A 13,279-nucleotide genomic window follows, 5' to 3' on the forward strand; every position below is an offset into this window, starting at 1 on the left:
AAAATGGAGTTATGTCTCGGAATTCCATAGCTGGGCTGTAGGCAGGAGAACTAGGCTAACCAAATGATTTTGCCCTAAAATCATTGCTCCCAACAGGTGGGGACACAGTCCTGTTCTCACGGTGGCCTCCCCTTCATTGAGTCCCTGAAAGCACTGTGGCTGCCTCCAGCTGCAGGCCAGGGACCTGCCAGAGCCGTCTCAGAGGGGGCATGGAGAGATTGGAGCCAGTGGCAGGGAGACCAGGTTCTCCGAGGCCTGGATTGTGGCGTGTGGGTACCCTGGTGGCAGCTGTCCATCAGAGGGTGTACAGGGCTGTGGTTCGGCGCCACTGGGTCACACTGCACGGACTGCGCCAGCTCCTGGCCTGCCGTACCCTCATGGACAAATTCACCGTTGAACGTAGACAATGAGAATTTTATTAGGTTTCCATCGAGGAAATGGGTTGAAGACCCTTGTCCTGGTACTAATCAAGTTGTTGTGAAGCCTCTTAAGTCTATCACAAATATTCTGCTTTTGACTTTTAGAGAATAGAGGCATTCATGGCACTTACATGGCCCAGGGTCTGTAAAGAAGTTCTTTGTGCCTGAAAGGGGCGTGTTCAGGACACAAGGCCTGGTCTTAGCAGACATGAGTCCCTAACCTGGCCCAGGTTGACATGACTTCTTCCAAGGAAGCTGTAACCCAGAATGAAGCCTGAGGTCCCCACTCCTCTGCTGCCCAAGGCCAGGTATGGTGTTGGGCTGTGTGAGCTCAGCCTTCTGCTGGAGCCAGTGGCTCCCTGCCATCCCTTCTCTACAGGGCGCATTTGACAGTGCAGCTGGCTCCCACCCACATGGATCCCGGGCCTTGAAATATGTGTGTGATGGACAGCAGGGGCCATTCCTTCAGGTACCAACTGGGGTTCTCCACCCCGGGATGAAGACAGTTCCGGTCACAGCACACCTTCCCTGCTAGCAGTAGAGCATCCTGCTATCACTTAAAAGCATGGCGATAACCAGGCACAGAGTACAGGTGTCAGAATGTCCACAATTCAGAAATCGAGTTTTCAAGCCACCTGTTATTTGGATAATCTTTAGAATAATTAAGAGCAGGCACAGAGGTACAAGTGGCTAACATGAGATTTCCTTAAAAGTTTCTTTCTTAGCATTTTACAGAATTGTGGATTGTAAGAACCAAAGGGGGCTGGGCCCATAAGCCTTAGGTTCAGTTCTGATACTGAGAAAAAGAAAAAGAACTAGAGGACTTTGAAAACGTGGGATGTAAGAGACTTCTGGCTGGGGATGCTTTTTTGAAACAAGGTCTTGGAGATGAGCCCACATGCAGTTCTGCACCCCTACAGGGCTCCTCCCAGTGCCCCCAGCTCTGATGCAGGACCCGAGGCCCAGGGAAGCCTGGCACGTTGGGGAAAGGGTGAAAACACGCCAGCCTAGTGCAGGTCCCTGGTGTCACCAACAAGGACCTGAGACTAAGATTCTAGCCTTCGGACAGACTGAGTGTTTAGTTTAAGAGCTGGTGCAAAGCAGGTTTCCCGAGTCTCAGGGCTTCCGTGTGCTTCTCCCAGCACAGGGCTGTAGAGCGTGCTGTAGGGTGAGTGGCTGAGGGAAGGCAGAGCTGGGCTGTCTCTGCGGGGCCTGGCATGAGTGGCCCTTGCTTCCCACGCTCCCCTGGGCCCATTTGCTCAGGGCTCCTTGTGCATCTTCACGCAGACGCTGCCTGTCCTCACCACACACACCTCCAGCACGGAGATGAGGTCTGTCTGCAGCTGGTCATCACAAGAGCTGTGCAGGGCTCATCCTGATGAATGTGTGCAAGGTGCTCCAGTGCCAGGTATGTAGACAATCTGCCTGTAGCCTGTGGTTGAGAACCATTGCTGGAGCGGCTTCGAGCTGGGTGCCTGGCTCCCAAGTCTGCAGGTGTCACAGTCATGGAGACCTCGCAAGAATGACAGTTGGGGCAGCCAGGGCCCCTCCTGTGCCTTGTCCAGGGTGCTGGCCACATGGGTGTTTTTCCCTTTGCATAGACCTGTCATGCTGGACTTGCTGTGCACCTTGGATGTGTGTGTGCTGCACACGTGCGTGCATGCGCGCACACACACACACTGTATGTACTAAATTATGTGCACAAATGTTGCGGTGTACCCAGCCTTGAGCTCCAGGTCCTTCTGTGCCCCTGGTCTGGGGCAGAGTGAGATCCTCAATCTGCCCAGCAGCTGGGGGCTGCTCGGGGCCACCTGCCTTCCTCCTGCCTGAGCCCCCTGCGCTGCCTCAGGCAGCATCCTGCCCAGCAGTGCCCAGAACTGCAACCTGCCTGCCCCAAGGTGCTCGTGCCATCTCCGGAAAGGAGGGAAACAGCTGGAATGGTGTTTGTCTGCAGGGTGAGCACAGTGTGGGTCCTGGAGCATGGAGGCATTTCTATTTGGGTGGTGCCAGGGGACGGGAGCCTTGTATTAGTGCCTTTGAAAGAATGGTTTTGATGAATTTAGAATTCTACAAACATTTGATATTCAGAGATCTCCCTCCTTAAAATAGGCTTTTTACTTTTCCTAATTATAAAACAATACGTGAACCCACAAGAAATCAGTGGCTTCAGGACCTAGAGTCAGCCACTGTTCACACGTCAGTCACAGAGGCCTCTGTGCCATTTTTCTGTGAGCCTTGCAGGCGTTGAGTACCTTTTTATTCCTCAGGTTATTCCAGAGTGGTTCTTCCCTACTTCCTTGGAGCCCAAGCACTGTTCTGCATCACAAGTTAGAAAGGATTGCCTCACATTCACATGCAGAAAGCCACAGAAACAAATCCATTCATTCACTGGTTTTATTTTTATTTATTTATTTAGATACCGAGGATCTAACTCGGATCCTTTCACTTGTGAAGCAGGCGCCAGAACCACTGAGCTAAATCCTTGGTGACTCACTGGTTTTAAATGTGGAAAAGAAGTGGTATTTCTGCTGTTTTGCGTCGAAACAGAGTTCTGCTGACTGTGAAATGACTGAAAAGATTTCAGTGGGAAGTTGGGTAGGAATTTTAGGCCGCTGAAGGGGGTGATTTAGGACTCAAAGTCTAAATTCTCGGAGTGCTTTGGACTTCGAAGAGCACCTTGTACATTTTCCACTCAAGGTTCTCGGAGATTTTGAGACACATTAACATAATCTGCACCAAAATGGGAGTCATAGGCCATGCCATTAAGTGGCCCGAGTTTTTAAACTTGATTCCTGTCTAGGGTGGGACGGTCTTCAGAGTCAGTCTTACTAGGTGTGCAGGCACCCTTTCGTCATCTGGCCATCCTTCCAAGGGCCAGCTGTGGTTTCAGTAGTATTGCTGAAGATCGGACTTCTGTTAAATACTTGTGGGGTAGCAGCTCATTACCCAGAATATAAGCCTTCCAATTAGTTCACCTTTTTTCCCCCGTCTACGCCCGGAAACATCAGCTCCTCTCTGAGTGTGGGCCGTGTCCCTGCTGGGATCTGAGCTTGGGCCGGGGCGCTGAGCACGGCATGCTGGTGTCGGGTGTCCTTGCCCTGTGCACTTGCGCTGGGAATCTCAGCACAGTGTGTGTCTGTAGCGCCTGTCGCTGGCCTGCTTTTGAAAGCCGGCATTTAAGAGTCACCCTAAGGATCAATACCATTTCGTGCCTGAAGATTCTCTAAGCTTCATCTTCAAAATTAGCTGAAGTGTTATTTGTGGATGCCGTGATTCTGGCTTTCTTCGTATTCCAGATCGCTGAGGCTGATACAGGAAATAACAGCGTGGCCAGCCCTTGTCATTGCTGATAGCTTGGTTTAGTGACCAGCCCCAAAAGCTCAGGTCACAGTTGTCCCCCTCCCTTCTCCTGGAATCTCGGTTCATTTGTTTGTCTTTTAATCATTGTTTTCCATCTTTGATGCACTTTATCTTTATTATAGAAAGTCATATACCTGGCACGGGAACATGCAGTGATTTATATGTAAATTGATTAAAATACTGTTTTCATCTCTATACTGGGAAATGTAAACATATATTGGGTATGGTAAAAGTATTTATAAAATTTAGAAACCTGTTCTTTACTTGCACTCACTAATAGCCACATCTGGCCACTACGTCATTCACAGTGTGTGTTTACTGAGAAGCCTCCACTACTGAGAGCACAGTGCAGACTTCAGTGCCAGAGATAGTGGAACCAGAATCACTGCTAGCTTTCAGGTCTGAGCATGGTAGAAGTGTGAACTAAATGAGTCAGTGTTGCTGTATGAATTTTAACAGAAATAAGTAACGTAGACTACTTTGCCAGTTCACAGAAAAGGCTGATTCCACAGCTGAGATGTAACGCTGTGTATCGGTCCCTACTTTGTGACTCAGACTGTGAAAACTTAGGCTTTTAAAAGAGTGGGAACATTTGAGAATGACTTTTGTAGCCCTTTAAGTAATGGAATGTTTATTCTAGCAAGTGGGTTAAATTTAGTCTCTGGGAGGCAGATTTGTTCTCCTATAAGTCTCAATTGAACATTTATCTTTGAATCCTAAGTTTAGGGTTAGAATGTTCAGATTGCTAAGCTGTGGTTCCATAGCATTTTTAAATAAGTTTAAGAATGCACAGAAAATGCTAGGGTATTCCATTTATTTCCGAGTTTAAGGACTCTTAAAATTCCTTGTTTTTTGCAAGGTAATAAAATACTAGGAAATCCTCTTATTCATACTTGTTCTTTTCCTTTATCTTTTCTCACATGCCAAGGCACTGGCTGGTTAATGCTAATTTGTGCACAGTTAGAATGACTTTCAGGACAGAGGCATTTTCTTCTTAGCTTGATGGAAATCCTGGGTTTTGTACTTCACCCAGGGAATTGCCCCAGCTTTGCCTGGAGTAGCAATTCTCTCTGGACTTCTGCTCCTCCACAGGACAAGGAGTTCGGCGAGGATGCTTCCTGTCCCCCGGCTGAAGACTGGGTCTCTAAGATGATTCCAGTGCCCCAAACAGTGTGCCAGGAACTTTGTGTGGAAGTGCAAAGAAGCTAAAGAAGCCTACGTGTGGGCGAATTCTGTTACTGCTAGAGCTATACACAGTGATTCTAAAATCTTTTGTTATTCTGGCATTTTTGTAAGAAATCAAATGGAATTATGGCAGAAGGAAGTACCATTTTCTTCATTTGAGAAATTCTAATTATTTTAAGAGGAGGAATTGTTTAAATGCTATAAATGGTTCTTTAAAATCTGTGGCCCCTGCATGGTCTTGGCTGCAGTCCACCAATATTGTCACCTGAAATGATGGTGTCCTTGTCACCAGAATGTTTCCAGTGTTTAACATTCCTTCATCTCCTTCGGCTTCTGCACTGGCAGAACTGCTCAGCAAGTTCCACGAGGAATAGACAAATATTGTAAATTTTAAATTTATTTTTCCATCTTCTTTCTCTGGCATTGGTCGTATTCCCTTGAAGATGTTTCCTGATGCTGGTGTATAAAAGTGTTATTTGGGGCTCGAAATTGCTTTGGGTCCTCCCTTTCTGAACTGGCCCGTCCACAGAACAGAGCCTGGTGAGTAGGCCCCGTGTCCAGGAATTGCCTGAGCACCTGCCTACTTTGAGAAGTTGCTTTTTAGGGCTTCTTTTTGTAAGTTAGCAGATACCAACTAAACCCTTAAATAGGACACGACCACCCGGAGAGAGGGCTCAGGACAAGAGCGGCTGCTTCTCAAGGGCAGCGGTCCTTGTCTTGGCCTTCCATCACTCCCTCGGCCGCTCTGGAGACCTGGGGTGGAGCAGGAGCCTTGGTGCCCCGCATCAGGGATGCCTCAGGACCCGGTGTGCAGCTGAGGTGACAGCCTTTCTTTAGGTACTCAGTGAAGAATATCGTAATCACCTATGTATTAGAGGACCCGAATGCACTGAGCTTCTCAGTACCAAGTGTGGTGGAGCTGGCCCTTGAGGCCAAGTGGGGAATGAGTTGGAAGCCAGCCTCTGTCAACACCCAGTTTGTCCATCGGACAGATGTTCTGTTCTGCTCTGCGGTTTCACTCCAGCATTTGCAGTAGCTCTGGTGTTTCTCAGCATTGTAGCAGTTTTCTAGTACGTTCCATATCACATCAAGAAGTTAGTAAATTCAGAATTTCAGCCCCGTTAATTTGCTTCAAGTGGCCGTGTGATGGAAACCTTTGGTTGATGTTGGGCTAATGATTCACCACTGAGAGGATTTGGGTTGTACGGATTTGAAATTCAGTGAGTTGGCAGTGATAGTTCAGTTACATAAGAAGGAAGCGCTTACTGAGCCAATGAGCCCCACAGGACCCTCCCAGTAACATGCAGCCTGCTGGAGAAGACAGGCCGCCCCCAGGAGGCACCCGGGCGTGTGGGCGTGCACTGTGGGCGAGTCTGGATCCCGAACACCGATTTGGAAGCCACGAGGCCAGTGGTGGGATGGGGTAAAGCAGGATAAGGTGCCCTGGTTGTCCCACAGGCTCAAAGTAGATTGTTTGGCTATGCAGCGTGTCATTGCTTGGTGCCTGTTCAGGCCGGGAAGCACGCTAGGTATGAAGGATATAAAGAGGGAAGATGTGTGGCCTTGGAAGTGTTGCAGATGAGTTCATCGCTGTCCACATTGTTAGGAATTCACACGGTGCACTGTGAAGAGGCCCATCCCTGTCAGTTTTGTTTTCATGTCTCAGTACCTAGCGCACGATGCAGAAGGGTTCCGTACTGGTTATATGAATGAATGAATGGTTCTATTGAAATAGTTCATTCTGTTGAAAATATGTCATTATTACAGTTGTCTCTCACAGAACAAAATGAAATGAGTATACTGTGGATATAATTTCATTTCCCTGCTGGATTAAAGTTCCAAATGGACTTGAATATCATAGTCTAATCCTGGAGTCTTTCAGACCAGAGCAGTGGTCAGTTTTTCAGTTTGAGTTTGACCCAAAGTTAGCTTATTCTTTTTTTCCCACCAGTATCACTTCAGCAGCACCAAGGGTACCTGGGTTTGGCTAATTTTTTTTCATGTTTGGTATTATTCTAAAGCCCAGAATTTCTTTTGGAAAGGAAGATAAATTCTTTCTTTAACATCCTCTTTTTTCCATTAAGTTTAAAAAAAAAAGTCATGTCACGAATGTGATTTCCAGTAGCTGGACTTCAGTCTTCCACCTTGTGGGGCAGTGGTGTTCAGAGCAGCAGGGCCTGCATCACGTGGCCTGGCCCGAAGCACGCAGATCCTCTACCCTGGGGGGCCAGGTATGGGTGCATGTGGGGCCCACGCTCCTGGTTGCTCTGTGTGAGGTCAGAGGCCGCTGGTTTCTTGTTCTGTGGCCTTTCAGGAAGTGAGCAGATGTAGGGCTGTAACCCCTCTCAGTTCAAGAGAGCACTCTGCAGACTCGGGCCGTCTTTACCCAGGAGAGGCGCTCTCTCTGCAGGCCGAAAGTCATCAGGAATGGACAGGCTGGCCCAGCACAGCCCTGTGTGTAGTCTTTGTGGCTCCAGAGGCCTGTCTGGGCCCATGCTGGGTAGCAGAGAGGACCTCAGGCTCCAGCCTGGCCAGCAACCCTTGCTCCAGTCAGATACATCTGAGCGAGGCCAGGGGCTGGGAGAGGCTGTGACAGTCAGCATGGGGGACCTTTGGCCCTTGCCCCAGGGGGTGTCCTGTGTGTGAATCCTGCCAGCCCCTGGGGTTCCGAGGAGGACCTTCAGGGACAGTGAGGTGGTATCCGGTGTAGGAAATCAGCTCGGGGATGTTTATGTGACCAGTGTGTATCATTGTTTAACATTCCTTATCCTTAGTTGCTGAAGTTGATAGTAATACTCTAAGTTTGCACGTTTATTTTTAGCGTCCTCTTGAAGGAATTCCCTTTTCAGATATGGATTTGTACAGACTTGGGGTACTCTGTGTTCAGCGTGGCCTAGAGGGATTTGGGTGTAGGCTCTGTATACTGTTTTGTGTTTTTTTTTTGGTACTGGGGAATCGAACTCAGGACCTTGTGCTTACAAGGTAGGCACCAGAACCACTGAGCTAAATCCCCAGCCCTCTATATACTTTTATATTTCATTAGTGTCGCTGTTGCCTACTTTAGGTAGTAGAAGTCACATATCACTTCCCCATGTTTTCATTATAAAATCAGTGCTGGCCCCACTGTTATTGAAATGGGCTTTTCTTGGGCATGAGATGAATGAACACCAGAGCCTTAAGAACTTCACTGAGTGTCACTGCACACAGTGGTGAGTGGAAGTGGAGTGGACAAGTCTCCTCCCGTCAGTCTGGAGCCCAGAGCTCTGCAGGGCCCTGCCCTCCTGCAGCTCCCTCTTTCATGGAGGTGTGGACAACGCCAGGGATATTTCCAGCAGGGTAACTGAGCCCGCAGCTGTGAACCAGCAGAGCAGGTGGGCAAGGAGAGAGAATGTCCGGCTGTGTGACCCACAGTGCAGTGCTGGTGCTGCAGCCTAGGACGGCTCCTGTGACGCGCCCAAGGAGACCTTCCCTGCATTCAGAGCAGGAAGGCCCTTACCTGGGTGTTCCTCTTCCTCCCAGAGCCCAGTCTCCTGGGGTCCCCAGGTGGCATGCAAAAGGGGGGCCCAGTGACTATAACGACCCAAAAGCACCAAGCTTGCATTGACGGCTCCGTGCTTTCTGTTGTACTTTTTCAGAGTGCAAATTCACCTGCACCAGCGGTAAATGCTTGTATCTTGGTTCACTGGTCTGTAACCAACAGGATGACTGCGGGGACAACAGTGACGAAGACAACTGTCTCCTGGTGACTGAGCATCCGCCTCCGGCCATCTTCAATTGTGAGTCCCCCTGCCCTGGTGACGTCGCGTTTGAGCACATCTCCAGGTGGCCGGGAGTAGGGGCATCAGGACATGGAGAGGCTGTTGGTCTCCAGTTAAGGAAAGAAACTTGTGTTTCACAGGGAAGTATTTTCTTCTTCTAGGACAGAGAGATGTTCTCTGGGATGGTGGTGACTTTTACAGTAGGCGTTGCTACGTACTTGAGAAGTGCTGATAGATTCCAGGACGTTGGTACTGATACAGCCATATATTTATTGATCTATTATCAGTACATTGATATATTGATTCTTCACACCAGCTTTATAGAATTTTTTGAGTTATCACTACAAGAGTCATTTTAAATAAGCAAAGAAAGACGTGTGGAGAGTCCATAATTAAGAAACTAGATATACATGAGTTGCTTAAAGGTTCTTATTGTGTGTTTTGCTATTAGATCTGGGTAGAAAGCAGTGAGCATGAGGTCTTGATGTGAGGATTTCTTGAACTTGAGAAGGAGAAATCAGTTTGGAACTCATTGATTTTTGATCTCATGGTTTTTAGACAAGGATGAGAAAGAAGGCAGGAGAAGTGGATTGTTGTTTTCTGTGCCTCCTGGGCAGGGGACGTGGGCTGAGGGTGAGGACCTTCCTGCAGTGGCTCAGCTGGGAGAATGTGCACTGCCCTGGCCTTGCAGGGGTCTGGATGCAGGGCCCTGGGCCTGGCCCCTGGTCCCCAGCTGGTGCTGTCAGAAGGTGGGAGGCCTGGCTGGGGCATCATCCTGGGAGCAGTGCTGCAAAGGGTGTTGGGCCTGGGGCTCCTGGTTTGCTCCTTGTGCTCTGTGTGTGCCCTGGCTTTGACACGAGGGGAGGCAGAGGGGCCTGGCTGTGCACTGAGGCCACCAGTGCTGTGAACCAAAGTGCATCTTTCCTCTTCTTAGGCCGATTTCTCCCACACATTTGTTATGGGGACAAGAGGCTGACGGATGTGGCCTTTTCGTGGCTCTTGCTGGGATCACTGCAAGCGTACTCATCCTCTGTAATCAGTTCTGCCCACGCTCTTCTGAGGACTTAGATTCCAGACAGATTTAAAAACATTTGCAGTGGAAATTAGACTGCATAGGACCAAACCTACAGATAAGAGAACGGGAGAGGACTTGAGAAGAGGCACTGTTTTCTCCCTTCCTGCTCTATTTGTATACTGAGAGAAAGCTGTGCATGCCATGGTCTGAAACTGTGCCCTAGCAAGTTATAAGTCTGCTGTCTATGCTGCTGAATTCATGACTCTGAGAGTGCAGTTTTCCTGGGTGTGCCCTTTCTTACACTGAGCTGCTTCAAGTCTGTGCACTAGAATGCAGCTCTCAGAGGTGCACATGCTGTCTCACACTGTGCCGCCTTCTCCTCAGCTTAGTTTCCTACAGCAGCCTCTGCATGAGGCACTGGACTTCAGAGGACTGTCCACCTGTAGCCAGCGCTGGCTGTCCTGGATGCTTTCGCTGTCTGTGGTCCTACTTTGTGCACTGGAACAGCTCGGGCTCGGGGCTTGGGGAGGAAGGCTGCTGCAAGAACAGCAGGCTGGGAGTGGTGCAGTTGCCTCTCCTGAGGGCCAGAGGGCAGTGACCGGAGGCCTGGAGCACAGGGGTGCCTCCCGTGCCTGTGAGTGAGGTCTGCTTGCTCCGAGCCTGTCCGCCCTGAGACTCACAGTGTTGGAAGTGGGGCCTTTCCCCCTCATACCGTCATCCTTTTGATGGGGACTCAGCCTGGTGAATCTGAGCACGCCCCGCCCAGTCCCCAGCTGGCGAGCACCAAGAACCTGCTGGCTTTGAGCCATGGCCTCGGCAGCTTGACTCAGGCCAGAGTGCCCTCCCAAGTGGTCAGTGGCGGGCAGCCTCTTCCTCTGGCCTCTGTCGACATGAGTGATGGCAGACAAACGCAGCAATGCGTGGAGAGAACTTCGGCCGCCTGTGCGCACTGCGGGTGAGGCTCGGTCAGTGCCACCCCCGCCGGCAGCACTGGGGGGGCTGAGTCTGCAAGGCTTCTCCTCCGCTGGCCACTCTGTCTCCCCCTCAGCCCTCCCACTCAGCCCTTTCTCCTGCCCTCCTCTCCTCCCTGTCCCTTGCTCCTCAGTGTGCTTTTCCCATTGTGAAATCACACCCCAGACAGCTTTGGTGTTCGTTTAAAGAAAACAAGCCCTTTAATTCTGTTTGGAGCAGCGGAGAGCAGTTCAATCCATAAACAGCTCAACCTCGCGAGTGGCATTTGCAGTCGTGGCCCCCACACCAGAACTCTGTCTTTGTGCCTGACATGGGTGTCCACTCACCCTGTGCTCTTGTGCGAAGGCCAGCAAGTAGGAGGCAGGGTGGCAGGCAGGACCCTGACTGTGGCTTTACGCTGATGTGGTGCAGCTCTAACTGGGGGAGTGACTGCACCCTCCAAAGGCGGTCTCTGTACTGCAGACTGGCATTCACGTCTGCCGTGCAAGTTGCAGTGAGGACTTGGAGGAGGAAATGTGCATGGGCAGTGCAGCCTTCATCATCACGCCCTCCTCATCCCCATGTGCCCGGCCGTTTCTCAGGGAGGTGGATGTCGGCTGCTGTCCTTACGCAGCAGGAGTGTCCCAGGGTCCGACCCGGTGCCGCCCAGGTTCTGGTTGTCCCTACCATCTGTCCCTGGGGAAGGCTCCTGGGACTCACCCAGCCAAAGGCAGCTTGTTGGACCTGGCTAGCGGCTGCCTTGTGCTGCTGTTGCTGCTGTCCAGGTGCTGGAGGAGGTGGCCGTTTGTGACACGGAGCATCCACTGGGAGTCACGGCTGCTCCATGCTTTGTGGCGGGGACCCCTTCCTGCTCTTTGTGGCTGCTCCTGCAGTTAAGGGTGCGGCTTCCCAAGAGCTGACGCCCGGAGGATCCGTGGTGGGTGACGTGAGTTCTTGCCCTGGTGTCTTGCCCAGCACACAGCAGGACGGGAGAGGAGGCCAGGAGCACGCTACTTCCTGTGAGTACCCAGGTTGCAAGTCTTAGGGTCCTGCCGTCAGTTTTAATGGATTCTTGCATGTGATTATTGTCTCCTGAGCCAGGGCATTGCCTGCAGTTGAGGGGCAGCCTCCCTTTCATGCAGTGCCAGTGCTGCTCTATATTCTCTTTTGGTGTCCACCTTGAAAATGAAATATCACAGGAATTCCTGTCTGTCAAATGCTGCACAGCAGGAACACAAATAGTGTACCATCCTTGCTCCTGCTTAAGAAAGGGTCTGCTCACTGGACAGTTTGTTCTCTCCTGAAGGAAGTATTCAGTGTTCTGAGCACACTGAGGTGGAATCTTCTGGATTCCCAGACGGCTGAAATAAACTTCTAGTCTGTGCCACGACTTTGGGCATGCACCAAGGCTCAGCTGTCTGGGCCAGATGTCTCTGTCTGTCTGTCTGTCCGTCTGTCTCGTTAACGTTAGGGAAAATCCTCTGTGATGCATACAGCTCACGATGCTGATGACCTCAGGAGCCTCGTGGTAGCTGCACACAGCTCTTCCCTGCACTGCGTGGGAGCAGACCACAGCACCTCCGTTGCTCTGCTCTCTGCTGTGCAGGCCACAGCCACGCCGTCATTGCCTGAGGCTGGCTTGTTTTGCTGCGACACCCAGAGGGCTTTGTACAGATGTGGAAGGCAAGGCTGGCACACCGATACCATGGGGAGAGAGTTTCTGCATGCATCTCTCCGTGGAAGAGAGAAGGTGCTGAGTTTCTGGCTTCTCTTACATCTTTTCTTTGGCTGCTCTATCAAAGTATCGTACTCACGAGCACTAAATATACAAATCCTACAAATAAAATTATTAGTTACACGCCTTGTCTGCCATTGTGCCTGGCATTATCAGGTCTCCAACACGCACATACAGAGGTCACGGAAGCTGACACGGGTGAGGGCCTAGGGCCCCCGAGCATGGCTTGGGAGACGAGAGTCCTTCTGCTGCCCTGGGAGCCAGGGCGGTTCCAGGGTGGAGGCCTCAGGACGGTGAGGGGAGGGCACTGAGCAGCAGAGCCTTAGCAGCCCTCGCAGGGCAGCTTGAGGGTGGTGCTGTCCTGGGCAGGGCTGGGGCAGGAGGTGGGGCCAAGGATAGGCAGGGCCCAAGGGGAGCCGTGCAGTGTTGTGCCTTCTGCCTGTGGGGTGTGACACCAGGGCCCAGACACTGTCTCTGTGGCACCAGCTGCCCTCGGGCAACCCTCTGCCCCCATACATGCCTGCTGCAAGCCCCTCAGAGGTCTGCACAGTGTGGGGGGGTCTATGTGCTCAGCAGGTCGGGGAAGAACAGACCTGCCTTGGGCAGTGGCTGCTAAGGAATCCATGGCTCGGGACCTGTGAGGAACCAGAGATGAAGGAAGTTGAGGGAGCTGCTGTTCTCTCTCAGCCTCCAGGGGCTTTCAGCTGGCCAGAAGGGTGTGATGCATGGGGGTTAGGGTGGAGAGCCCCATCCCTACGGAGGCAGAAGCTGCGTCTTCCCCTACCGGTGTCCTGGTGAAAGCAGGACAAAGGCCAGTCAGGTGTGCCCAAATGGAGGTGGGATTTCAACTTCAGGG

The 13,279-nt window shown here is 51.1% G+C and overlaps 1 protein-coding gene across 22 annotated transcripts in view; it reads left to right on the forward strand.

Moving 5' to 3' along the window:
* The window catches only part of Ldlrad4 (low density lipoprotein receptor class A domain containing 4), a 250,063-nt gene that overhangs the window by 116,888 nt on the left and 119,896 nt on the right, over positions 1-13,279 (forward strand). For 13 of the 22 annotated variants that reach the window (XR_015444989.1, XR_015444988.1, XM_087195240.1 and 10 more), the window contains 3 exons: positions 799-888; positions 1,707-1,827; positions 8,600-8,740. Coding sequence is in view for 20 of the 22 variants with exons in the window: in XM_087195240.1 (XP_087051366.1) it covers positions 799-888; positions 1,707-1,827; positions 8,600-8,740 (352 nt within the window). In the remaining 2 variants the exon portion in view is untranslated. The remainder of the gene's footprint in view (positions 1-798; positions 889-1,706; positions 1,828-8,599; positions 8,741-13,279) is intronic. The other 9 variants (XM_087195278.1, XM_087195274.1, XM_087195280.1 and 6 more) reach the window with 5 other exon arrangements.

The sequence above is a fragment of the Heterocephalus glaber genome, unplaced genomic scaffold, assembly GCF_053883595.1.
Source record: "Heterocephalus glaber isolate CG9 unplaced genomic scaffold, H.glaber_assembly_v1.0 deba00000331, whole genome shotgun sequence".
Classification (NCBI taxonomy): Eukaryota; Metazoa; Chordata; class Mammalia; order Rodentia; family Bathyergidae; genus Heterocephalus; species Heterocephalus glaber.